The following is a 26016-nucleotide window of genomic DNA, read 5'->3' on the forward strand; positions in this document are numbered from 1 at the left end:
AAGATTTAAGGGAAGAGATTGGAGTTTCCTGAAGAAGAAGAATTTTGCTTGTAGACTGTCAAGTGGAAACCCTGCTTTTGTATCTTAGAGATGTGGGCATGACCTATTGATATGGGACTCAAGACTGCCTCATCTTGCTGGCCTTCATTTCTACCTGACTGGCTTGCATACATACGTATTTTAGATTTGCCATCCCCTTAATTCATGAGCCTAGTATTTAAAATCTCCCTCTCATCGTGTGTGTGTGTGTGTGTGTGTGTGTGTGTGTGTGTGTGTAACCTTGAGTGGTACAGCCCTTCTTTGACAACCCCCCTCTGCCTCCTCTCCATCTGCTTTCCCCACCATGAAATCCTTTTTTTGTTTTCTCACCACAAAGCTCACGGTAAACTCAGCCCATTGGTCACTGATGACTTGGCTTTCAAAGGTGCTTAAGTGTTAGTTACCCAGGAGCCTCAGCGTCTTCCTGTGTCCCTCTCTCAGAGCTTCCATCTCTGGGAGTCAATAACCTGAAAGGAAGACCAACCCAAATCCTGTAATGTTGGTTGGCCATTTTTGCTTTTAAAAATATATGAAAATAAAGAAAAGACGAAGAAGGAGAAGAGTCCTGGAAGAGAGGATAAACCCTGGGCTCCAGTGAACATTGGGGATTAGCTGAGATTTTATGTTATCCACGCTCTCCTCTGCTCCTAATTACCATGTGTAATCAAGAGCCACAGAGACCTGAGCCAGACAGAGATGTCCTCTATTCTGATCCCATCTTGGCTGATACATAAGGACCTGGGCCCTGGGCCCACAGACAGGCTTATGCTCATCTGGTTCATCCTGGCCTTTCCAGCTTTGTCTCCAGCTTGGCTCACGGCTGTTCTCAGGTCCCACTTTCTTCCCTACCATGTGTGACTGGGGAAAGGCACACTGTGTGTCTTCTGAGGGGCATGCCACCCAGTTCCCAAGTGAATCACAGGAAGGCGTATTCTTACTTATGACTGCCTGGCCTAGCTTAGCTTAGTTTCTTGCCAGCTTTCCTTAACTTTAATTATCCCATGTACCTTTTGCCTCTGGGATTTTCCTGTTCTCTTGTTTTTGGAAGTCTTACTCTTTCTCTGTGGCTTGCTGTGTAGCTGGGAGGCTGGCCCCTGAAGTCCTCCTCCTCTGGCTGCTCTCTTTTTTAATCCTCCCAGAGTTCTCTTTCTATTTATTCTCTCTGCATGCCAGCCCCACTTATTTCTCTCTCCTGCCTCACTATTGGCCGTCAGCTCTTTATTAGACCATCAGGTGTTTTAGACAGGCACAGTAACACAGCTTCACGGAGTTAAACAAATGCATCATACACAAAAGTAACACACCTTAAAATAATACTCTACAACACTTTTCTGTTGTGTTTCTTCTTTGAGTGAGGTTTCATTGCTGGGTAGAGAGTGACTGGGCTCTGACTGCGCAGCACCATCTCAGGGGCAGGTTTGGGAGGGGATATGTGGACGTGTACAAGTGTGTGTTGGTACCATCCCTGCGCTCCCTCTTCTCTGGTGTGGGTTCTGTCTTCCAGGCATATACAGGCAGCCCTGGCCCATTCTCATAGTTACTGGACCACACCTTCCCATCGTATCTCTGTTTCCCAAGTTTTCCTAAGCAGAGATGTTTTAGAGTGGCATGCCTCTGTGTCAGCTGAGCTCCTTGCTCTGAGAATTAGTGTGGCTGAGGAGACCCTGGAAGTCAATCTCGGCTTGTGTTCTGTAAACCAACCTCTGAGAAAACTGCAGAGATGGGTCGTAAGGCTCATTTGGAGGGTGACTGAGAGGTGGGGAGCGTGGCTCCGAGGATGGACTGGGTCCTCAGATATGCAGTGAGTCAACTCCTCAGGACTTACTAGTTAGTGTTTGTATGATTTCCAGGGTGCTGATTGAAGGGCTTGCAGAGGCTACAAGAATCCCCATGGCGTAAAGTGACAAAGACTTAAGCAGGTCTAACTAGATATTTGTTAATTTAACCCATTGTTAAATATCACGCTAGCCCAAACCTACTAGTATATTAGAAAAGTCGTTTATTCTTGCCAGTGTGTCTGTCAGGTGACAGAGCGGCTCTCTCTCTAGTTTTACATGGATTGGCTCCTTTGCTCATCCCTGTGGAAGATCAGTGGGGCGTGAGCATCCAAACTGACCTCAGTCGTGTTGCTAGGAGGCCGAGCCTCTGCTCCTGCACCACGCTAGAGTAGCTCCCTTATATGGTGACCTTAGGGCTCACTGACAGTGAAGGCAGAAGCCGCAAGACCTCCAAAAGCCTGGGCTACTTCTCCAGCATCATCACACTGTTCTTCTGTGGGTTAAAACCAGTCAGATGGAGTCCACAGGGACTGGCCAACACAAAGCAGAGACACAACCATTGGAGACTATTTGGTGATCATGTACTGTTAGGTAAAAGAAAAGTATAGAATGGAATAAAACTTAGCCTGTAGCAACAGAATATGTCACTGTAGAGAGGTAAAGAACACAGCTGGAGCCGGGCGGTGGTGGTGCATGCCTTTAATTCTAGCACTCGGGAGGCAGGAGGCAGAGGCAGGCGGATCTCTGTGAGTTTGAGGCCAGCCTGGGCTACCAAGTGAGTTCCAGGAAAAGGGCACAAAGCTACACAGAGAAACCCTGTCTCGAAAAGAACACAGCTGGGCTGAGCTGGAATTCTACCTCTGCCTCCTCCTAGCTATGATGATGATGATGATGATGATGATGATGATTTTAGATAGGGCTTTGTGTATCCTGGGCTTGTGTTCTGATCTTCCTGCCGTTGTCTCTTGAGTGATGGGATCCCAGGCATGCACCACTACGCCCAGTTTCTGCAGAGCTAGGGCTCAAACCCAGGGCTTCTGGCATGCCAGACAAGCACTGCACTAACTGAGCCCCAGCCCTCTAACTCATGATCTTGATCTGTGTCCCTGATGTTCATACCTGTCTTTGAAGATTGGAAATAGTACCAGTTGAGTTGATACGAACAGAATGCCCCTCGCCAATCTCACACTTCCTAAGCATTCAAAAGTTTGTCTTTCATTCACTGTATAGATCTGTAATGGTGGGTGAGCTACAAATTTGGTTCTTAGTTTTCTAGTTCTGATGCAAAGAGGCAGCAATCCTGAGGGCCAAGCTTCGTGTGCCTAGGCTGAGAGGGTGTGCTCATTTAGAGGGAGCTGCGTGTGTGAACACATTTGCTCTTGAGTGGAGCTCTTGGAGAGGCTGTCAGGTGTCTGATCTGGAGGAACCCAGGTAAAAACAAGTGTGTTCTCACTCAAGAGCAGGTGGCTAGATGCTAGCAAGATAGGCTGGACTGTCCATGGTCCTCAAGCAGGGTTCAAATCTTCCTTCTTGGAGTGAGCTTTAGAAGTTTGTTTTCTTCTGTGTTTACAAAGCTGTGGTCATAATAGTGCCCAGAATAGGCGGGCCAAGAGGCTAGACAAGCAAATCCTTCTTCTGTTGCCTGGTGCATCTCATTCAAGGAGTATTTGCTGGTATCATTAGTTCTAAAAAGCCATTTTAAGAGATTTTTTTTTCCTTTGTGGAAGACACATTGTATACTTTTCACAAATGGTTGGCTCTCTCTCTCTCTCTCTTTCTCTCTCTCTCTCTCTCTCTCTGTGTGTGTGTGTGTGTGTGTGTGTGTGTACATGTTCATGTGGGGGTGGGGGTAAGGTACACATGCATGTATATACATCACTGTGAAGGTAAGAGGCTGAAGTCAGATGTCTTCCTGGATTACTTTCTGGATTACGTCTCTTTTTTTGAGACAATGTCTCTCACCGAACATGGAGCTCATGTGGGATGGATGGCTGGCCAATGAACTCCAGGGATGCCCCTGTATCTGTTTCTGTCCCACCTATTGGTGGGGTTATAGGATCGTTGGAGCCCATGCCAGGCTTTGGATATGGGTGGTGGGGATTTGAACTGGAGTCCTCATGCTTGTGTGGTAGGCATTTGACCTACTGAGCCACCGCCTCAGCCAGCTTGTCTGTCACTCCTGTTTCCCTTATAGGGCACCAGACTTTCAGAGTGGACGTCAAAGTGACGAATCCTACATTTAGTCTTCACTTTAATTCCATGCTAATCTGTATTTTTCTAGATTTGGGAGCTTCCCTTCCTTTATGATTTAATTCCCCATAGGTGGTCACAGAAGCTGACTTAAAGTAAACCTTTAAGAATGTCCAGAAATCCAGCACTTGGGAGGCAGAGGCAGGTGGATCTTTGTGAGTTCGAGGCCAGCCTGGTCTACAGAGTGAGTTCCAGGAAAGGCGCAAAGCTACAAAGAGAAACCCTGTCTCAAAAAACAAAACAAAACAAAACAACAACAACAACAAAAACAAAAAACAAAACAAAAAAGAAAGAAGAAAGAAAGAAAGAAAGAAAGAAAGAAAGAAAGAAAGAAAGTCCAGAAATCCATCCACAAGGCCCAAACCACGGGCCTGATCTTCTTCCTGCTCAGCTCCTGCCCTGACTTCCCCAGGTTTCAGGCCGGCTGGTGTGGTTAGGTTCAACAAGCCCGCTGCCCTGGAAGGGGGGAGGTGTTCCTTTGTATCACCTTTGCATCTTGCCGAGGTCTGATTTATGGCTGCCAAGGCTGGCCTTAGAGAGTCTTGATTTAAAGCCCCTGTCAGAGGTCCTTACATGAACGTGGTGCCCGTAAAAGCTGTTTTCTTTTGTCCTTGTTTCCTGATCAGCTCTTTCATGGTGTGAAATAGGAGGAGATAGGAAAAACGAAGCTACCAAATTGGAGCTGGGAGAGCCGTCCCAAGCCTCTGGTGTAACCCCCTTGAAGTTGTGTCGATGTTTGCCTGAGGAGATCTAAGGGAGGTTGGGGGGTCGTTCCCCTTGGGGGGGCATATGGTTTGTACAGGTTTTCTTTTTTTGAAATGTTATTTGTGATAAGGAAACAAACTCAATGCTTTGTTTTTTAAATAAACAAAAATTTACATTCTAGATTCTAAGTAAACAAACAGTTAAAACAAACAAAAAATTCAAATCAAACAATAACACCTCCCCAAAATAAAGCCCCCAATCAAACAAAGAAAAGAAAAAAATCTGGAAGAGAGAAGCCAGGGTGATTTAGTGGGCAGGGTTTTCCAGGGAAGGGTCCTACAGGAGTGAGGCTTTGGTGAGTTGGCCGCACCTGGCATAGGGTCCCGGTTACTGTCTCTGTCTGGACCTGGCTCTGGAGAGAGACTTGGTTTGGCTGTTTGGACATGTTCACATGTTCCCGAAGCTACCAACTTCAGACACTCTTCAGACTCCGCTGTTTCTGCTCTTGTCTGGTGGAAGAATCTGTCCACTAGCTTTCATTCTTTGTCTACCTGTGTTGGAGGGTGAAAGGAGCCAGGGTTGCCCTTTCATTTGGGTGTGGAACATCACCCTGCACAAGGGTGGTGGTCTGTGGTTCTGTCCTGCTATACCTGGACTAGGCGGTGTCCCCTGCATAGACATCCCAGCATCCACTTGCAGGCCCGTCTGGGTATTGCCTCTTCTGAAGCCTGCATACAGTGTATCCTGGCAGGGGTAACTGAAAATGGAGGAACATTCCAGCTACAGAGTAAACTGCTGCTTGGAGAAGTAGCCCTGAAGTCCTGGCTGGCTTGTTGCTACATGAGAGCCTCTTTGGTGAAAGTGCTGATGAGCCCCTGGCTGTGTAGCTGGCCACAGGGAGGCTCTGGCCCTCTGGGGCTTTTACCTTGGCAGCATGTAAGACATGGTTGTCTGGGATGATTCATCAGTTCCTTGGGGGAAGGTCTGGTCCTGGCTATTTATTACGGATTCTGGACAGAAGGAGGCATAATCGTCACCAGGAGCTGCATCTTTTCTTACAGAGAAAGTCCACTCTTGTGACCAGGAGAGGCAGAGTGCCCTGGAAGAGGCCCGGCAGAATCCCCGTGAGGGCATTGTGATCCCCGAGTGCGCCCCCGGGGGCCTTTATAAACCGGTACAGTGTCACCAGTCCACAGGCTACTGCTGGTGTGTCCTAGTGGACACAGGGCGCCCATTGCCTGGGACTTCCACACGGTAAGCCGTCTTCTCGGAGCATCGCACAGGGAGCGGCTTCTGGTTATGTTGCTGTTATGGTTACCGCCGCCCTCCTTCTCTTAGAGGCAGGTCATGGGAGACTGAGGCCTCCTTTCCAAAGCAGATGAGGGTCTGGTAGAAGTGCCTGGGGACCTGGGTTCTGATCACTCATCTGTTCCTTTCCAGCTGTGGACCTTGGAAAACTACCTCATCTCTTTCAACCTCAGTTTCCTGATGAAAAGCTTATTGTGCCTCCCAGGTTACGAATGAAGTCCTATATATATAAAAGAGGATCCCATGTGCACATTGGAGATGGCATTGTTATCACGCTTGCGTGGCTAAAATGACATGCCTGAACGTGTCTCAATGGGAGCATTTATGCTGGATTGTCGTGTAGCTGCTGGACAGTTCAGGGACTGTTTTCCTCCCCTGAAGGCTCTCTCTCGGCTTAGTGATTACACAGGTCGTTCCTGGGCAGTGGCGGCTGAGGAAGACTCAGGTGCCAACCCCCCACTGCGTTTCTCTGTCTCTCTTCCCAGCTACGTGATGCCAAGTTGTGAGAGCGAAGCCAGAGCCAAGAGTGCCGAGGCGGAGGACCCTTTCAAGGACCGGGAGTTGCCAGGTAGGAGACACTGCCCTCCCTGCTGGTGCTAACACTTTCGCATCCTTGGGCTTCTCATCCCTTCACTGTGCAGAGGCCGCTCTCTCCTCTACATCCATTTCCCCATTTGCCGGGTTGGCAGTGCAGTGCAAGGCATGCTGGGAAGGTCCATCACAGGAGCACAGACCCAGAAGCCGTAGAATCTGCATCCCGAATTAGTCCCGTGCCCTTGAGAACATGGTTTCCCGCCCACCCTCTTTCTTTCTCATCTTAAAAACGTAGTCACGGCCTTAAAACTCTGTCCCAAGAACGTCATGGTCATTCTCCATCTCGGTGAAGCGGGGATGAAATTTTGGGGGTCTGTAAAACTAAGGTAGCTTACAAGGAGTGGCTTCCCTGAGGGGTCTGGGTGGCGTCTGCCACCTGTTCTGTGGAATGCTTATAGGATGATCCTTGGTGACAGAGGATGGCCACTAGGTGACATGAGACACACTAGCAAGAGCCCAGGACCCCCAAATTGCCACTAGGCTGGATTTTCCCTTATTTACAGCAAACTCTTGCAATAAGAATTCTAAATACAGGGAATATAGAATTATAGACTCTCTCCTGTAAATCCTTGCAAGTCCCTCTTTTCTGTGCACTATTCTAGAAGAAGCCCAAGCACAGGGACACCTTCCCACAGGTGACCCTGTCTTAGACCTACACCCACATAGAGGAGCATGGCTGGGGAAACACCCCCGCCCCTCTGCGGAGGTGGGAGCCATCCATGTTCATGCTCACTAGCAGTCTTTCCTCAGTACAAGATTCGGTCTGTACTGATGAGAACCGGTGCCATCTTCCTGTTGCCCATCAGGACTCCAAAGTGAGACCTGAAAGCGGGGAGTCCCAAAAGTCCCGGACTTTCCATGTGAGGTTAGTAGAAATCACCGTGTCACGAAATTGGAGGCCAGGAAGACAGGGCACCTTCTTCCACCTACCCCTCGACAGGTTGGGGATAGCTAGTCTACTTCATGCCGGACATGGTTCAATCTAGTGCTCAGGGACATGAGGTTCACCTGGTACAGGAGACGAGTCATATAAAGATAAAGGAAGGCATGCACATAGAGATTCAGGTCAGGTACCCTCAAGAGAAGAGTGAGGCACTGTGGGAGTGACAGGGAGAACTTACTCTAGAGTCTACACTGCTCTGAGAGGTCATATTTAACTTGAGACCTCGGGTTCGGGGAGAGGAGGGCCGAGCTGCTGCAGGGGGCGGGGCTGCGGCTGCGCTGAGGGCCCTCTTGGTTCAGGAGAGTAGGGCTCCCATCCCTGCAGTGGTAGGGGTGTGTTTCCTCAGCAAGGCTCAGCTTTGTGGCGTGGATCTGGGACAGGCACCCCTGTGAGACGGCTTGCCCATGCGAAACCATAGTAAAACCAGAATAGGAACTTGTGGGAAATTACGTTGGAGTCTTCAATTATCATCTCAGCTGGGAAAGGATGGGCAAAAAGTGGAGATTTTTCTTAGATTTATTTATTTATTATGTACACAGCAGAGGGCGCCAGATCTCATTACAGATGGTTGTGAGCCACCATGTGGGTGCTAGGAATTGAACTCAGGACCTCTGGAAGAGCAGTGGGTGCTCTTAACCTCTGAGCCATCTCTCCAGCTGGTGGAGATTTTTGATAGGTCCACCCAAATCAGCTTGCACCAGGAGGATTCTCTCCCTCTCTTGTGCTTCTTTTAACACCCGGTTCTTGCCTCTACGGCAGTGTTTCTCATACGAACAGTGCCTGTCTGGTTATTATCTTGAGCACATTGGCCCAGCAAATTTTTGTGAAGTCTGTGAGGGAGGCTAAGAACCTCATCTGTTGTCTCCCTAGCATTTACGTAGTACCTGTATTGGTACCCAGCAGAACTTTATGGGATGGAAGGAAGCCGGATCCCTTATTATCCTTTTGGTCTGGTGCTTTCCTGTGGATTATGCACAGAGGAGTGCTTGAGGCGGGTAGCGATCATTTGAACAGTGAACACGCCCCCAGTCTTTGGCTGGACAAAGACGCTGAGGGGACGCTGAGGGGATTGTCGAGGAAGCTGCTGTCTTGGTAAGTGACCTGGATTCTGCCTTCAAGTCTCCTCTTGTCTTTTAGGCTGTCCTGAAGGGAAGAAGATGGAATTTATTACCAGCCTGCTGGATGCCCTCACTACAGACATGGTTCAGGCCATTAACTCAGCAGCGCCCACTGGAGGTGGGAGGTGAGAATGTGAGCAAGACTCAGGTGCAGTATGGTGTAGACCTGGACTCTTCAGATATGAAGGGGGGCTGGGAGAGAGGCCAAGGGCCGGACGTCTGTTCTTCTCCAGAGCATATGCCCACAGCTTTGTTCTACTTGTTGGTGAAAATTTTCCTGCTTCTCAGTCTCCAAAAATTTTAATCTGCTTTCCTCTAGCTTTGGTAACAGGGTCTGTAGTCCTCTTGGAAAACTTACAGATGTTTTACCCAAAAGGAGGGGATGTAAAAGTGAGAGTCTTTTCTGCAGTCCTGGGGTTTGAATCCAGGGCCTCACATGTGCCAGGCAAGCATTCTGCCTTTGATACATCCCCAGGAGTGGAAAGCCTCAATGGAAGGAAGGGTGGTGGGCATCTGATGAGAACAGGACACCCAGGCAGAGCAGGGAGGACCATAGGCATTTAGTGACTTCTTCCCTTCCCCGAGAAGGCAGGGTTCATGTATCCCTTTGACCTCCTGGCAGTCACAAAGAGCTGTGGACAGTAGAATCTAATCTTCTCATAGACAAAGTGGACTTGTTTCAGGAATTAATATGGTAGCTAGAGTAGTCCCAGAGCTGAAATACACATATTCTCCTGTAGTCAGACTCTCTGGAGCCAACTGGTTTGTTGTGCCAGTGGTTGGAACATCCAGCATGCACGTATTCACCATCTGAGCATCCTTTCACTACATCTAATATGTCAAGTCCTTGACCAAGGACAAGGTGTCCAGGAATAGGAGACACGTCCCTCCCCTCGAAGAAGGAAGACGAGTGGGTATACTAGACCATCGGCAGATATTAGAAATATATGATGTATGGTAGGTGCAGTTTAGTACGGTAGGGCTGGGGGAATGGAGAAATGATATATGATGAATATATATATATATATATATATAATATATAATATAAATATATATATATAAATATATAATATAAATAAATATATGACGTGGAAGAAGAATAGGAGAAGATGAGGGAGGGGTAATGGATGCAAGAGGAGGGTAGGATCCTGGTCCTCAGGGACTGTGAGACATGCTAAGTAAGACTTGCAGTTATAAAGCCAGAGGGGAGGCATAGCAGGGGCTGGAGGGGTCAGGGAAGGGAGGGTGGGGCTATTGGACTCCTTAAAGCAGCAGAAGGGGTACCAGGGCATGGCAAAGATGTGCAGCCGCAGCCTGCTCTGGGCTTGTGTGGCTCACCAAAGGGGCTCTCATTCCCCAGCATCTCCCTGGAAGCAGAGCTGCTGCAAAGAATAACAGTGGACAGACCGGCCTAGGCCTCCAGGCCCCTTAGAAGAGGCAGGTGTGGCAGTGGCCACTGGCTGGGATTTCGGATGAGGACTTGGACCATGAGCACAGCTGTAATGGGTTTGCATCCTCAGCTGGACAAAGTCAGCCAGCTTGAGAATTCTATTTAAGTTGTATCAGAGTTATAGTGTTCCTGACCCAGATGTGTAATAATCTAAATTTCACCCAAGGATGGGTTAATAGAGAAATGTGGTGTGTGCATGGATGGACTAGTTTTTCAGTTTCAAGAAGGCATCTATGTCATATTGAGGACATTATGCTAAGTGAACTAAGCCTGTCACAAAGGACAAATAACCATGGTTCCACTTACATGGACCAAACCTGCAGAGTCAGGGTGCAGAAATGTGCTTGTCAGGGCTATTAGGAGAGGGAAATGGAGGGCTTGTTTATTGATTTATTTATTCATTTTAATCCATGTTAAATAATGTCTTTCTATGTAGCCCTGAATGGCCTTGTTCTTTCTGTGGTCCTCCTGACTCTGCTTTCTGAGTGCTGGGATCACAGGTGTGTGCAACCATACCAGCAGAAATGGGGACGTTTTAGTCAGTAGGTATCACATTTCAGTCGGTCGAGATTAAGTTGTTGGTTAAGTTGCCATCCTGATGGTGCACAGTACAGTGTCATGCTCTTATAATTCTGGCAGGAACATAGAGTTTATGTTCTGGGTTCTTACACTGACAAAATTTTTAGATGACAGGAAAGGAAGAAACAGGGTACATTGGCTATATTTCTTTTTCTTTCTTTCTTTCTTCTTTTTCTTTTCCTTCTTCTTTTTTTTTTAAAGACAGGGTTTCTCTGTGTAGTTTTGGTGCCTGTCCTGGATCTCGCTCTGTAGACAAGGCTGGTTTTGAACTCACAGAGATCCGCTTGGCTCTGCCTCCCGAGTGCTGGGATTAAAGGCATGCAGCACCACCGCCAGGCTTATTTCTTTAAAATACTTGTCTGGGTGCCTAATCTGAGCACTTCAGGGTCTCATGAGCTCAAGGCTGGTTTCTGCTAATGGCTCTGTTTCCTCTTACCTGGGGCATGCAGCTCCCTCGAAGGGAGCACAACACAAAATCTGAGAAAGAGGGAGACAGTGGTTGAGAGTGGCCTCAAGGCTTCCCACAGTGTTCAGCAGCTCAGTGTCTGAAATAGAGGCAGTGCGCCTGGTTGTCAGGAAGAGGGGAAGGCTGAGTGTTGCAAGGGCTCACTATCATATACCTGTAGCATGCAATGGCGCAGAGCCTGCTCAACAACAGCTGTTTGATGAAAGCCCAGGCATGAATTTCAGTAGTGCCTTTCTGTCCTCTGTTTCACTTTTCACGATTTCACTCGTTCATAACTGCAGATCAAAACAACTAATTGGAAAATTATAGAAAGAAAACAATTTATAAGCTTATGATAACTTTTATTACGATATTATGTTATAACAATCTTATTACTAGTTATTTCTGCTGCTTAATGTATACATTCTTCATTTGTAAATTAAGATTCATCATAGGTATGGACATTAGGAAAAAGCAGGGCACTCAGAGTTCTGTATTGTCCCCAGTTTCAAGCATCATTGGGGATCTTAGAATGTAGAAAGGAGAGCTACTGTTTTTATGTGGTTTAGAAAAAGGAGAGAAAACATAAATAAGGTAGGAGGCATGGGCACAAAAATCTCATGACTGGGGTCTTAGGTACAAGTTCTGCCTCCACCCTATTGGGACATCCCCTCCCCTGGCTTCCACAGGGGCCACTGACCCCAGGACTGCATGGTCTTGGCTACAGGAAGGGGATCATAGACAGGCCCTGCCACCAAGGGAAGTCGGGATTGTTAGGAAGTTAGGAGAGTTTTACAGGCACTAAAAACTAGGAAATTTATGTCTTTCATACCAACGTATCCCGAGGGGAAGACTTGAAAAACTAACTCCTCTTTTAGGTGTAATTTAGGGTTGGGAAAGTTTAAAAAAAAAAAAAAAAACTTCCCAAAACTCAGTTTTAATTTAATCTTATATTAGCTTGATCATGCTTGGTTTTGATAGGGTTGAGAGGTTTGGACTGTTTTGGGTATACGTGTTACCTGAGGGCTGGACTTTTAATCAACAGGAAGACAAAACAGATCAGGAAATAGTTTAGAAATCAGGCAAGAGAGTGGAGTGAAGACAGGGAGGATGTGGAGAAGCATTGATTGTATGGGGAGGTACCAGGGTTGCGAGCCTTCCTGGGCTCTCCCGGATCTCCCCATTACATGGAGCAGAAGCCCTGACTTGTACCCGCATGGCCCTCAGGAAGGTCCTGCTGGCCTTTTGCTCTTGTAGTTCCCCGTCACTGGTCCTTCCACACTTTCTGCTGACTGTCCTGGGACCCTCACACCAGCTGCCCCTTCAGTCCAGAATGTCATTCCCCACTTTCTGGTGACTGTCTGGTGTAGTGACAGATCACCTTCTCAGAGGTCCTTCCCTGCTGTGTTCCTAGAATTTAGATCCCATGGTAGATATTCAACATGTGCTGATGAATTCATAGCAGGAAGGACGGTAGATATGGTAGACAGAGGGGTAGATCTGATAGTCCAGTGGCTATCGCAAGACTAAATGTAAGGCTGGATGCAACATGGAAGTTCATTGTGATTGTTTTGTAAGCAGGGCCCTCTAGCACTCTGCCCTGGTCTGATGGACAGACGCAGGATGCTGTATAGACAGATGCCAGCCACTCTTCTGGGAATGGAGGAATGAGAGGAGGGGCATAGGGCTGCTGGAGATTGAGCAGCAGGTCTGGAATAGGGCTGATGAAGAGAGTCAGGACATGCAGAGATCCTGGGTGTTGGATTTGGCTTTGGAATTGAGAGCTGGGGTTGCAGGCATGAGGGTAAAGAAGCCACATTCAACCCTTCCCTCAGGGTTTGACAATTAAAGTGGGACATCAGTGGACATCAGTGGGAAACAGTCTCACATGGAGACTGTGGGAAGAAGGGAGAGAAGATGTCTGGGCAGCGTAGAAAGTCGATTATCCCCTCCCCCAACTCGTCAGACATGGTCATTGTCAGACATGGCTTTGCACTGACGCTCACTTCTCCGCCTGCCCTTGGGATAAGCTCTGTGCTTGTTTCTGGGGGACGTCTGAAGAAAAGGGCATGCTTCTGGCATGAAGGAGAGGTATATACCTAGGTGACTATGTTACAAATCCAGTGTGATCATAGAGGCTTATAAGAGCTTCCAGGACTCAGGGGAGGGAGGGCATGTGAGAGCTGACCCTACAGGTGACTTTTCACTTACACAGAGGAGAAAGGGCCAACCCAGCTACACCAGAAGTGAGGGCTTCTCAGCAGAGGAACACGTGGGCAATGAGAGAGGAACAAGGTGGGGCATAATGGGAAGAGTGGCAGAAGCAGTGTGATTAGGTCTGGGGTGTGGTGTGGGCAAGTTAGAGATGAGGCTGCAGAGCTGGACAGAGCCCAGGTTGTGTTGGGCTGACCGAGTCATGCCAGAGGCTTCAGGGACCGTGGTGGCTGAGAGCACTTTTGAATGGCCATTCTGATGGCATTATGATGCAAAAGCAGGGGAAGTTAAGAAGGGGCCAGAAGAACAGTTGTCAGCAGGAGGGTGCTGGGAGCACAACCCAGCAGTGAGGGAGGATTTACTGAAGCACTGTGCACGAGATAAATAGACTCTCAAGACTGGGTAGATGCAGGGAGGGGAGAGGGAGGGAGGTGCCAGCTTCCTTCTCTGGCCTCCTAGCCTGACTGAGTGGCCAAAAACAGTGCTGCCCAAATCTAAAATTAGACAATGTAGTGAGTGTCTGTAGGAACATCTGTGACTGGTACACGCGCAGGGGCACTACAAAATCTTTACATGACAGCCTTCCTCACTGCCCCCTTGCTGGATGATTGACTTATGCCCTTGGCTCCCTCTACCAGAGCTCTGGAAGGCAACAGTCTTCCCTTGGATCAGCCATCTACCCATCCGCTAGACTGTCAGTTTAGAAGGAAGGCTATCTACCTAGGTGTCAGTCTCTAGGGGACTCTAGGGAGAGCCAGCCTTGTCTGTGTGGGCCTCCTGCTTATTCACATGCTTCCTGAGGAGAGATTGCCAGTGGAGTGGCCTCATCCTCCTGGTTCAGTGAAGTTGGTTGTCTGTAGATGAGCTTTGCAAGGAAGAGTCTGGAATGCGGCTGACTTGGCATTTCCCAGCTCCGCCCGCACAGCTGGTGGAGCTTGGACCCAGCTCCAGATGAGGCTCGGTCGGTCTGCTTGGCTTGGCTCAGGCCTCCTGGCCAGCCCTCCTTACCTTCTCTAAAACTGCTTAGGACAGCAGAACTGGGCTCTAGATCTTGGCCAAAGCAGGTTGTGGTAAATGGGCTTGGCTCTCCAGCTGTGTTACAGCCAAAACCTACCAAGGCCAAGGCCACAGAATCAAAACTGAAAGTGCTGCAGAAGGATGGCCTTCACCACCCCTAAAATTGGGGAGAAGGCTGAGTGTGTTCAGGGAAGGACCTGGCTCCAGTGGGTTTCCCTGTCCCTTCTAAAGAAGTTATTGAAATAGCCTAAAGGCAGAGTCACTGAGCTACTATATCCTGAGTCTAGAATGAGGGTCATTTTGGGGTGTAGCTTTTCCACACTGCATCTGAAGAAACTTGGGCATCCTACCTACACAGGTATCCATTTTAGAAGAACTTTGCCCATGAAGGGGTCCTTAGAGGCATAAATAAATGCAGTTGATCTTAAGGAGCTGTTGGCCCCTCCAGCCTAGGGTCCAATGAACAACTCAAGCCAGTAGTTCTTGTCCCCAGTAGGTGTGTGTGTGTGTGTGTGTGTGTGTGTGTGTGTGCGTGTGTGTGTGTGTGTGTACACACGGGCGTGCGCATGTGCAGGCAGGCACACGTGGGAAAGCAAGATTGAGTTTTTTGCCAGTGTTAGCCTATGCTGCGGTACCAGCTGCAGACGTTTGTAAAAGGATGTCTCTACAGAGCCACCGAGATGGTTCTTTAAGTGAAAGGGGCTTGCCACGGAGACGATGGATGACCTGAGTTGGATCCCGAGACTCTATAGCGTGGAAGGAGAGAATTGACACCCTTGGGCTGTCTGCAGAGTTCCATGTGTATACTGTGGCATGTGCACCTGCACACATGTATTCACACACACACACACACACACACACACACACACACACACACAAATGAATGTTAAAAAAAGAAAAGTGTAAAAGGACTCTGGCAAAGATGGATTGAGAGGCTCCTGGAAAATCTGGGGAGATCTCATGTTCTGCCTCACCCCTCTCTAGCACTCCCCTGCAGGCTTGGAATCTCAGAACTGCTCAATTGACAGAGGTCTCTGGTGTCTTCTCTTGTACATGCTCAGTGTTGGTTTGGCTATCCTAGGACTGATGATAGATCAGAAGTATAAAGGTTTGTTCTGGTAAAGGTGTTGGGTTCCCAAGTATGGCCCTGCCTTCTCTCCCCCCACCCCCTTGAGGTAGAATTGAGGTTTTGTTATTTAAGGGGACTTCTGGAGATCAAGGGGTTCAAAGGCCTCATGAGAGCTGGGATTAGCCCCCACAGGGTAGGCTGTGGGTTGGGGTCTTGGAAGTAACTCAGAAGGCCTCTTCTGAGAAATGGTGTCCTGCACTTAGCCCAGCATTCTGCTGTGGGCTGGCATTGGACAGGAGTGCAGGCTAACAGTGGGGAGTCAGGGATGCTCTGCACTGCAGAGATGGGAGAGCGAAGAGGGAGGGAGGGAGAGCCAGGAGGGCAGAGGAATGAGCCACCCCTGACCGACTCAGAGCTTGTAAGGTAGGAAGAGTTGCTGCTTGGTGAGAAATAGCCTGAAGGTAGGTAGGGAGAGCTCTGATCACAGAGCACAGACAGGCGGACAGGAGGGTGCTCCAGGAACACGTGTTGGGGGGAGAAAGCCTTCTCTGGCAGGGCCTCTGGGTGGGATGACCTCATTCCTTCCCGTCTCAGCGACCGAGACTTTATTATTCCAGCCTTTAGGTAGACATTACGCTATGCCAAGCCTAAAGGTTAAAGGAAGAGCTGCCTTCGCCTTGGGGCTCTCACAGCTCCCTGACTGCCTCCCCAAAGAGAGCCTTCCTTTGGAGCTCCTTTCTCCTCTAGAGCTTGGGGCTTTCCCTTCCTGCACCCTGAGCATCCCTACAGAGGCTCAGCCTGCCCACCCTGTGTGTACTGCAGGGGCAGCCATGAGAGCAGGCACTGCAGCTGATAAAGGAAAAGTAAAAACACTTGGACACAGGCGGTGACACGCTGCAGAGAATGCCAGGCTGCTTCAGACTTCCTGCACCTGGTTTCCGTGGCAGGTTAAGCAGATTCACTAGGAGTCGAAGGCCAGTGACAATCCAGTGTGGCTCTGTCACACCCTCCCTAAGGTCCTCTCTGGGTGGAAGCTGTCAGGATGAGGCCCTACTGACATGCTTCTTGGAATCCAGGATGATTTACCCAAGCCAGGGGATTTACCCAAGACTGAAGCCACCTCATTAAGAATGGACTGGACAGTGATGACTCTTTTTTATTTTATTTTATTTTATTTTATTTTATTTTAGTAATGCAGCTTCTTTTGCTTGAACTTCATGTCCCTTAGGAGCCACTGGGAAGCAAGCTGGGGTTTTCCAGCTTGTTCTTGGGCAAGGGTGAGAAGGGGTCCCCTCCTTGCCTCCTTTATAGAATATAAAGCAAACCCGAGAGGGGTGTCATATTAGCAAGTGCCCTGGACATTTTTTTAACCAGGTGTATCTTCAGAGTGTGCTAGCCAGTCCTGATGGCCTGGTCTAGGACCCCTGCTTACCTGTAAACTCCTATATCAAGGCTCTGTCCCGGACCCTGCACACCAGTCATTTGAAATGGGTAGGACCTCAACTTCAGCCTCACCCCCTCCCCAAGGCAATCACCCAGGCATTTGAATATGGATCCTTGCTCATCGTCAGTGTCAAGCTCCAGGAACTGAAACAGGATACTCGTGTGTCTCTTTTCTTCTGTTCAGAAACTCCAACCAACTCCTCTGCAACCGACCTATCATTGGCTTTAAACACTGTAAATATTAGTATCACTCTGACTTCTCTGGGTAAAGATGATGCATAAATAATTAAGTAAAAATGAAACAGATAGACCATTGCATGTACTTATACAGATAGACGCTGGCCTTGTCACTTTGTGGTCCATAGTTATGGGCTGTGCCAGATGTGGTCATCACTATGTATTTGGGCACCATGGTGTATTCCTGGTCATTTAGTTTCTCTAAGAATTGGCTGGGGCTCTGGTTAGCATATGATCTCCTAAGCCCACCCCAGACCTCCCAAGTGGAAATGTTAGGCTGTAGAGACTCATCCCAATAGATCAAGAATTTGCTTGCTTTAAAATCTCTGTTTGGAGTTTGGGGGCGGGGGGAGTGGTGGGAATAGGGTGTGGCTCAGCTGTCAGAGTCCAAGCAGCAAACATGAGAATTGAGTTCAGGTCTCAATGATTAATGTAAATGCTGAGAGTGCCCCTATGATTCTAGCACTCAAAGGTGGGCACAGAGCTAGACCATCTTTGTAGGGGAGATGCACCTTCAATCAATGGAGAGACTCTGCCTCAATGGATACAGTGAGGGACTGATCAAGGATGACTCCTGACGTGAACCTTGGACTTCCACACATAAGCACAAAGCCACAGATCATGGGGACATCACACACCCCATATGCCAGTCTTCATATTTTGGGCTCTGCTCTTCTGAGACAGGGAACAGCTTGAGGCTAGGCTGACATCTCCAGTCCAGGTACTGGGTGTGATGAATACTCAGTGCTGGTACCCATATACAAGTTCAGGAAAGCATCCTGTTTGACAGCGATCTGTGGGCTCAAGAGAATACAGTTTAGATCCTAGACATGGTTTACTCAGGGGGACTAGATTTATGTCTTTTGTCTTGAGTGCCTATCTGCATAAGAATGTCCTGTTTTTTTCAGAGGACGAGGCAGGTCAATGAAATAAGGATCACTTTATAGACCCCCTAAGGAAAGAGCTGTTGCTACAAGATGGCTGGTAGCCCAGCATGAAGATGATCTTGGTTTGGTCTCTGTTGCTGTAACAAAATACCCTGGGCTGGGTGATTTATAAAGAAAAGAGGTTTATTTTGGTTCATGGTTCTGGAAGTCCAAGAGCATGCCAACATCGATTTGGTTTCTGGTGAGGGCCTCTTACAGCTTCAACTAACTCATAGTGGAAAGTTGTAGCAGAAGTACATGCAAAGATGGGGGCAGTGGTATCTGCTTCATAGCAGCCTACTCTTGTGAGAACTAACCTGTTTCCACAAGAACTCACCCAGTCTCTTAAGAAGGCAATTCATCTTGCTTCAAGGGTTTACCCTCATTCCCCAACTCGCCCAACCATTTGTAACTTCAGAATGAGTTGGCAGGGACAAAGGCTTAACCTCTGGGATGGGGTTGTCTGTCCACGGCCCAGGTTCTCAGAGCCGGATCCCAGCCATACCCTGGAGGAGCGGGTGGCACACTGGTACTTCAGTCAGCTGGATAGCAACAACAGTGACGACATTAACAAGCGGGAGATGAAGCCCTTCAAGCGCTATGTCAAGAAGAAAGCCAAGCCCAAGAAATGTGCCCGGCGTTTCACCGACTACTGTGACCTGAACAAGGACAAGGTCATCTCACTGCCTGAGCTGAAAGGATGCCTGGGTGTTAGTAAAGAAGGTGAGTTCTACCGCCGTGTGCCTGGCCTCTTAATACCTGCCTGACCCAGGGACAGGGATCAAGGGCTGTCCTGAGGCATGAGGTCCTAGACTTCCATGTATTCACCAGCTGTTTACTGGGAGTGAGCTCTGCTTCAGGGCTAACTGCCTGCTTCAGCTGTAGAATTACTGATGCCCAAGAGCATCTCCAGCTGTGTGCATACACAGGTGTGCGTGTCTATGCCTATCTTTAAAAGTTATTATTTGTGTGTGAGTATTTTCCTCCATGTATGCACATTCCTGGTACCTGCAGAGGCCAGAAGAGAACCCCATTGGAACTGGAATTACAGACAGTTGTGAGCTACCATGTAGATGCTGGGAGCTGAATCTGGATTCTCTTGCAAGAGCAGCAAGTGTTCTTAAGGGCTGAGCCATCTCTTCAGACCTTTATTCCCTACTTAAAATATGTATGCACGATTATTCTCTCTCTCTCTCTCTCTCTCTCTCTCTCTCTCTCTCTCTCTCTCTCTCTGTGTGTGTGTGTGTGTGTGTGTGTGTGTGTGTGTGTGATAGAGTGGGGTGAAGTAGAGCATCGGGGGGGGGGGCAGGAGGAAGAGGTGGGAGGTGGGTGTGTGGGTGTAGGGTTACCATTCATGTTGGGACGGGGAGCTGTGTAGATACAAAGCCCACAGAGAGCACATTGGGATTCCCCTCTCTGCTCCATTCCTCCACACACTGCTGCTAGGAGTTTAGAGCCCAGTGGCTTCTGCTACTCTGCATTCAAACAGTCTGGACTAGGCAGAGGGGCAGTGACTTGCACTCATGGGGCAGCCATGTTGCCGATGCTTGGCTCACCCATAGGACTTTGAAGTCTAGTTTCTGTGACCTCCGTGAAAAGGACCCCTGAGTGAAGAGAATGTCTCTTGGGAGCAGGCCAGCCTTGTCTGCGCCAGTCAAGAGAGTGGCCAGAGAGAAATACAGGGCAGTGGGGTACAGATGTAGCCTTTGGGCTCTATGAGCAGAGGTCCAGTGCCTTGACAAGGAAGTCAGTTTTCAGCTACATGATGCTAGCAGGAGAATGGAGGATGACAGGGAAGCCTAGGAAGGCGTGAGGAGCATGTCTAGACAGAAGCAGGGATGTAAGTATGAGCAGAGGCCCTAAAGTCGGGTCGACTTGACTCTTAAATTCCAGCTCTGTAATTTGACAAAATACCTCACCTCTCTGGACTTCAATTTCCTTTTATGCCTAATGGAGGTAGCAGTACCTACCTTGGGTATTTGATAGGAGAAGTTAACAAGATAGTGCCAGTGAAGGGTGGGGCAGTCTGTGTGCACAGTGAACACACAGGAGCTACCAGTAGCAGAGGAATCTACCCACGGGCCAGAGGTGCTGCTGGCAACCCCATGGCCTCCCTCTGTTCAAGCCACATGGTTGGATGGTGTGTAGGAGCCTAGGCACAGGTCATCTGGTATTATGTGGTGCCCTCTGGTGGCTTGAGAGGGGTTTGCATGTCAGGTGGGAGTCCAAGGTGGGTGGGGAGAGGATGTGGGACTTGAGGAGTGTAGTTTTGGGTTTGAGGGACCAGAATTTGAGAGATGCCACACGAACATGGCTTCTTTTACCTTCTCATTGGAGACCTGAATCCCTTGCCCAGCATGGCAGAGCCTGCTGACATTTGGAGGCCTGGACCTCTTTCTTAACTGGCCTTTCCCAACTCATAAAACAGACTTGTCAGGATTATTGTCGCCAGCCTGTAAAACAAGCAGCGTGAGGACTAGGGTCTTGGTGGCTCAGAAGCACAGCTGTCCTTTGGGCTCAAGCTTCTCTTCTCCCTCTGAGGGTCCAGAGCATGGGTCCAGCGACTGATAGCCGGCTCTGGGTTTGTTTCCTCCCACGAATGTTGGACCATTCTGGTTTCTGAGCCTTCTTAAATGGGGATCACCTCATTCCTCTTACTGAAATCTGCTGAGGTACAGAGACGTGCTCCTGGCTTTCCATTTTGTTTTCTGGATCTCGACTGACGAAGCAGGGCCAGAACTGCCTTAGGCCTCCTCTCTCTGTGTACAGAACTCTGTGTTTACCACCAAGGGCAGCAGCTGCCGAGTGGAGCAGAGTAAATATGGACTCTGAGGTCATGCAGCCTGGAGATGCTTTCCCCCACCTGCCTGCTTTTGGTCTGCTTCTCTTCTTGTCCTGGATTTGTGACCTCATCTGCAAACTTGGATGTACCAACGTCTACCCTTATTTTGTCTCTCTTGGGTCTTAAGAATGTTGGGAGATGCTGAGCTGTGGGGTCATAGATCTATAGATAAGCTCAGGCTCAGCAGGGCTGAACCCCCGAACCTCCATGAATTCATCTGATCCCTGGGGCAATCCTGCATGGGAGTCACAGTAGAAGCAGCATAGGTGTCATCCTAATTCTATCTTCTGGTCCCATCCTGTGAGGTCCAGAGGCATGCTAAGAGACATAGGAAACTGGCCCGGCTCCCGGTAAGTTCCTCCTTTGGGAGATCAGGTCTTGAAGGAGCACCATGGCCAGCTTGCTGAGCTGCTTGGCAGCCTGTGCACAGGAGTGGGTGTTAACAGTTCAGGTCTCGGACCTCATGGAAGTCACTCTGAGCCTTTGCTGCCAGAATTGGCAAGTGAAGGGTCTAAGGTCCCCCCTCACCTCTGATATTACAGGACCCAGAGAACCAGAACCAAGAAAGTTATGGCAGTAGCCACTAAAACCCTTCTTAGCTAAGAGCCGAGGGGATTCCAAAGAGGCATCCCAAGTGGGGTCCAGTACCACAGTGGGAAAGGAAGGTGAAGAACTGTTCTTTCTTCTGTTGCTGTCTGCCAATATGAGTTCAAGGTCAGCCTGGACTACAGAGAGAAAAGCTGCTTCAGCAAAAACAACGACAGAGACAGCAGGCGTAGCAGCAGGAAACCAGAGGGACACCCTAGCTTGCCCCAGAGAAAAGAGACCGTTTAAAGGAGTTGGTGGATAGCAACCAGGCAGCACACGGCAGTAGGCGCCCACAGAACAGGAAGCACAGTCATGCCATCCCGGCTTCCTCCCCCCCATCCCTTCTGAAGGCAGAGGGGACAGGCACTCAGACACAAGCTCTGCCAGCTTTCTGGGCCAAGCCTGTCCCATGTCATATGTTCCTATTTGTTGCAGGTGGTAGCCTTGGCAGCTTCCCCCAGGGAAAACGAGCAGGCACAAACCCATTCAGTAAGTTGCCTTCTTTCCGGCCCTTCTCCCTTTCTTCTGTGGACACCCTGCTGAAGCTGTGGCAGCCCAGCCGCAAAGCCATTGGTTGGCCAGATCCCTTGAGGGGCCACACTTGGCATCTAGTGGGGGCATAAGAGGGAGATGGTACCGGTGCTAAGAGGATTCTGTCACCCCCGCCCCCACACCTGTCGCAGACACCTGTCGTTTCCTCCAGGCTGAGGTAGTATGGTCTGGTTGGAACACACTCTCATCCTGTGCTCGTCCGGCAGTGTCAAGGTTTATGCGATTTCGAACCGACTCCAGATACTGTGAGCTGACGTGCATGTCAGAACACTTAGGCAGCCTGTGCCCCACCCAGTTCGTATCCCATGTGCAAAGGCTGTCCTCATGCTGAAACTCACTCGGGTAGCTGAACGTTTCGTATACCTGGCTCTAGTCTCTGGCTTATGTCACTTTTCATTCTGTGCTCTCCTTTTCCCTCCCAGTTGGACGCCTTGTCTAAGGAGCAGAAAATCCAAGGGCCAGTGGAGAGTCCAAGGAGACAGGACCAGCCATCAGACACCTAACCTTCAGCACTGCTCACGCCCAGCCACAGCCCATGTAACATAAGTGGTGCCTGCCATGTTTGCACTTTTAATAACTCTTATGTGTGTGTTTTGTTTCTGGTCTCATTTGTAAACACCAGTTATCTAATACCGCAGCGGGAACAGGAAAGGGAAGAAAAGCTGTTTGTTCTCTTTTATTGTGAAGTTTTTGGATCTGCTACTGACAACTTTTAGGTTATTGGGGAGGGGGGTTGCTATTGGGATTGAGAGGAAAGAGATTTATATACTGTATATAAATATATATGTAAATTGTATAGTTCTTTTGTACAGGCATTGGCATTGCTATTTGTCTCCTCGCTGCCCCCTCCTTCCTCTGGACGCATGGTCCAGCCTCCTCAGACTGCATCCTTAGCTCACCTGGGTTTCAATGGAGACGGACTCTGTGTGAGAGTAGATGGCGGCTCTGTGCTCGTGCTGTGGACACTGTCAGCTCTCTTCTGGTGGGAAGAGTGTACTGCTCCATGCCATTAGCTGTCAACGTCTTGTCACTTGACCCTAGGTTGGGTATGAGCAGAGCTCAGCTCATGTGATGATGGCCAGCACGGACTCCAGAATTCTCCAGTGGCCCACATACTCCTACTATTCAGATGCCCTTGGCAATCTAGGGTAAATACCTGAGCAAATTATGCTTGAAGGGGTTGAGTTGGGCTACTTTAAACATTTCCACCCATATTTAGCAGCTGCCCCATGTAGGGCACCAGAGGGGATACACCAAGCAGGTGAGGAAGGGACACCCAGCAGGGCTCTCCTTCAGCAGGCGTTTGGCATCCAGCGAGATGGTGGAGAGGAGAGGCCTGCACCAGCCCGTCTGCAAACCCACAGGACAGGCTCCATAAGCACGTCTCCCCTAACACTAGCGTCAGACTGTGTCTTACTTCCATGCTCTCCCTCCACCTCTCACCCTCATCCTCACCTTGTTGACCAGTACTGGAGTTGGTCCTCTGATTCCTTCACCTTTGCTCATGGACTTCCAGACCTCTGAACCAATTCTAGGAGTTGAAACATTCATGTGCTGTCCCTTGCTTCTGCTTCCCCAGGAGGAACAGGAATAATAAATAATCCAGCTCCAGGGGAATCTAGGCTTTTGCACAGGGTGTTACTGGGATTGCAGAGTGGCCATCTGGCCTTCAGGACAGACAAACAGCTCCTTCTGTCTAGGTGCCATACTGATTCAGGTGGTCTTCAGTCAGAGCGTCAAGTGACACTTAGCAGCTGTTTCCAACGCCAGCCGTGGTGGCAGTGAGGGAGGTCAGGAGCTCAGGGCTGGTGCTTTCACTGGTTTGGTCTTGGCAAACTGGCCTTGTCTGGTATTCCATCTCAGTATCCCAGAAGCGCATCCACCTTGGTAGACCCTCTTCCCTCTTGGGTCTGGAAGGTGTTGGCCTCATACATGCTGCCTGGGTGTGGGGAACACAGCCTTCTCGGGACTTGATTTGCTGAAGTGTTGGTTACAGAACGTTCCTGCTATTCTGCAGAAAGTCACACATGTTGTCCCGTGATGACCAGTGACCCTTTCTTGGAGCCTTGACCAAAAAACAAAAATGAAAAGAAAAGAAAACAAACCAAAACAAAACCCACAGTGTACTGGAGCCAGATGGCCCTCACAGCAAACTCCGGCCCCATTTTCTGGCCTGAAGGAAACATGTACACAGAGAAGCCACCTCCACGAAGGAGTTCAGAATCTGCCCAGCCATCTTCTCTCTCACAGATGGGTGCAGGCTGTGCTGTGTGGGTTTCCCTTGGGAGGGAGGGAGCAAGGGAAAGTATTTGTAGCTTGTTTTATAAAAAATAAAAAATGAGTAAACTTTGGCAGCTGGTGCCTCTTTTATTTATTTATTTATTTATTTGTTTGTTTGTTTGTTTGTTTGTTTATTTTGGTGGCCCTCTCTGAAGGAAAAGCCCCATTTCCTAGAAGGTTTCCTGGTGTTTCTGGCCTAGGTGCTCAAGTCTGATCCTGCAAAGTCTAGGTTGCTGTTAGTGGGGTGCCAGCAGGGAAGACAGTGGCCTTGGGGTGGTGTGTACGCCCTGTGAAGATGCCACTGGTCCTCTTGGCCCTTGCTTGCCAGTGTGGATGCTTTAATTCTCCCTTACCTTCACGCTTGCAGATGCCCCAAAGTATCCCCATTCTGGTGTCTTTCCCTTCAACCACAACTGGAATGTAGCTGGTGGAGCTTTGGGAGCAGGACCCCAGACAAGCTTGTTCTGTGGCTTCAGTCTGGTGAGTATGGCTGTGTCGGTTGTGATCTGGACCCTGGGCTGGAATTCAGGTGGAAAGCTGAAGCTCAGTGGGTTTTGTGCAGTCCAGATCTCAGTTATGTGTGGCACACATATGTGAGGCTGCTGGTGAACTCCATAAGGCTTTGGGATAGGAGTTGATGTGCCTAGGGCCAGGATAGGGGCCACATGTCTGGGTTTCCCGTGAGTGGCATTATTTACTTTCACTCTCTCCCCATACAAGACTGTCCTTGAAAATAACCTTTGTAATTACCAACTTGGATAGATTCTTTTGGACCTTTGTCCTCTGCGGGTACACAGAAGATAATTTCCTTTGAACCCTCGCCCCAACCTTTTCTCCTGCTAGACTTCCCTGGAAAAGGATCTGAGCCCTTGACTGGTCACACAGCTCCTCATCATCTGGTACCCCTATCCAGTTCCTCTCCAGCTTCAGATATGAGGTTTTATTTTCAGGGCAATGGCAATAGCTGGTTTGCTGGATACTTATATACCAGACGCTGTGTCTGTTGGGTCACGTGCCCTGTCATGGGTAATAACATAACTCGGTGACTCAGACAAGGTTGTTCTGGGTCCTAAGTGTGGATTCAGGTCTAAAGTGATGGAAAGGCCTGGGAGAGGCAGAGTAGGTGTCATCTTTAGATTTTCTGATTCCAGACCCTGAGCACTGCTGGTTTCTTCCCTGCTTCCTGGGTACACCAGAGCAGCTTCTGCTTCCTGTACCACTTGGGCCTGGGCTGTATCCGTGGGAGTTCCTTTTCACTCTGAGCAGTGAAGGGTTTTACTAAAAGCCACTATTATGCAGAGGACTGCCACAGGATTCAGACAATTGAGGCCAGCACTTCCCATGCAGGAATTCCTGGAGGATTCAGAGTTGACCTGACCTCCAGCAGAGAGCCAGTCTGGGGTAGAAAAGGGCAGGTCGGAACTTACATTTGACAGCAGGGTGAACACTCACCCCACCCCCTGCTCCTCTGCTTTCTCCAGTACAGCCACATCAAGAGTCAAGGAAAAGGCACAAGATAGGTCCATTCTGGTTTTGTCCCACCTTAGGGCTCAGAACCATGCTCCATGGCCACAAGGAGGGAACACTGGAGACATGTTCAACAGCAAGGTCATGAGGTTGCTGGGGCTGGCCATTTTTT

At 49.1% G+C, this 26016-nt stretch overlaps 1 protein-coding gene across 3 annotated transcripts in view; it reads left to right on the forward strand.

The window, feature by feature from the left end:
- Positions 1-24407, forward strand: part of Smoc1 (SPARC related modular calcium binding 1) — a 166227-nt gene extending 141820 nt beyond the window's left edge. For 2 of the 3 annotated variants that reach the window (XM_036206596.1, XM_036206597.1), the window contains exons 8-13: positions 5834-6026; positions 6566-6648; positions 8755-8860; positions 18594-18838; positions 21981-22034; positions 22520-24407. In XM_036206596.1, coding sequence (XP_036062489.1) covers positions 5834-6026; positions 6566-6648; positions 8755-8860; positions 18594-18838; positions 21981-22034; positions 22520-22536 — 698 coding nt within the window. In that variant the 3' untranslated portion in view covers positions 22537-24407. The remainder of the gene's footprint in view (positions 1-5833; positions 6027-6565; positions 6649-8754; positions 8861-18593; positions 18839-21980; positions 22035-22519) is intronic. The other variant, XM_036206598.1, reaches the window with a different exon arrangement.
- Positions 24408-26016: the final 1609 nt, after the last annotated feature.

The sequence above is a fragment of the Onychomys torridus genome, chromosome 14 (assembly GCF_903995425.1).
Source record: "Onychomys torridus chromosome 14, mOncTor1.1, whole genome shotgun sequence".
In the NCBI taxonomy this organism is placed as follows: Eukaryota; Metazoa; Chordata; class Mammalia; order Rodentia; family Cricetidae; genus Onychomys; species Onychomys torridus.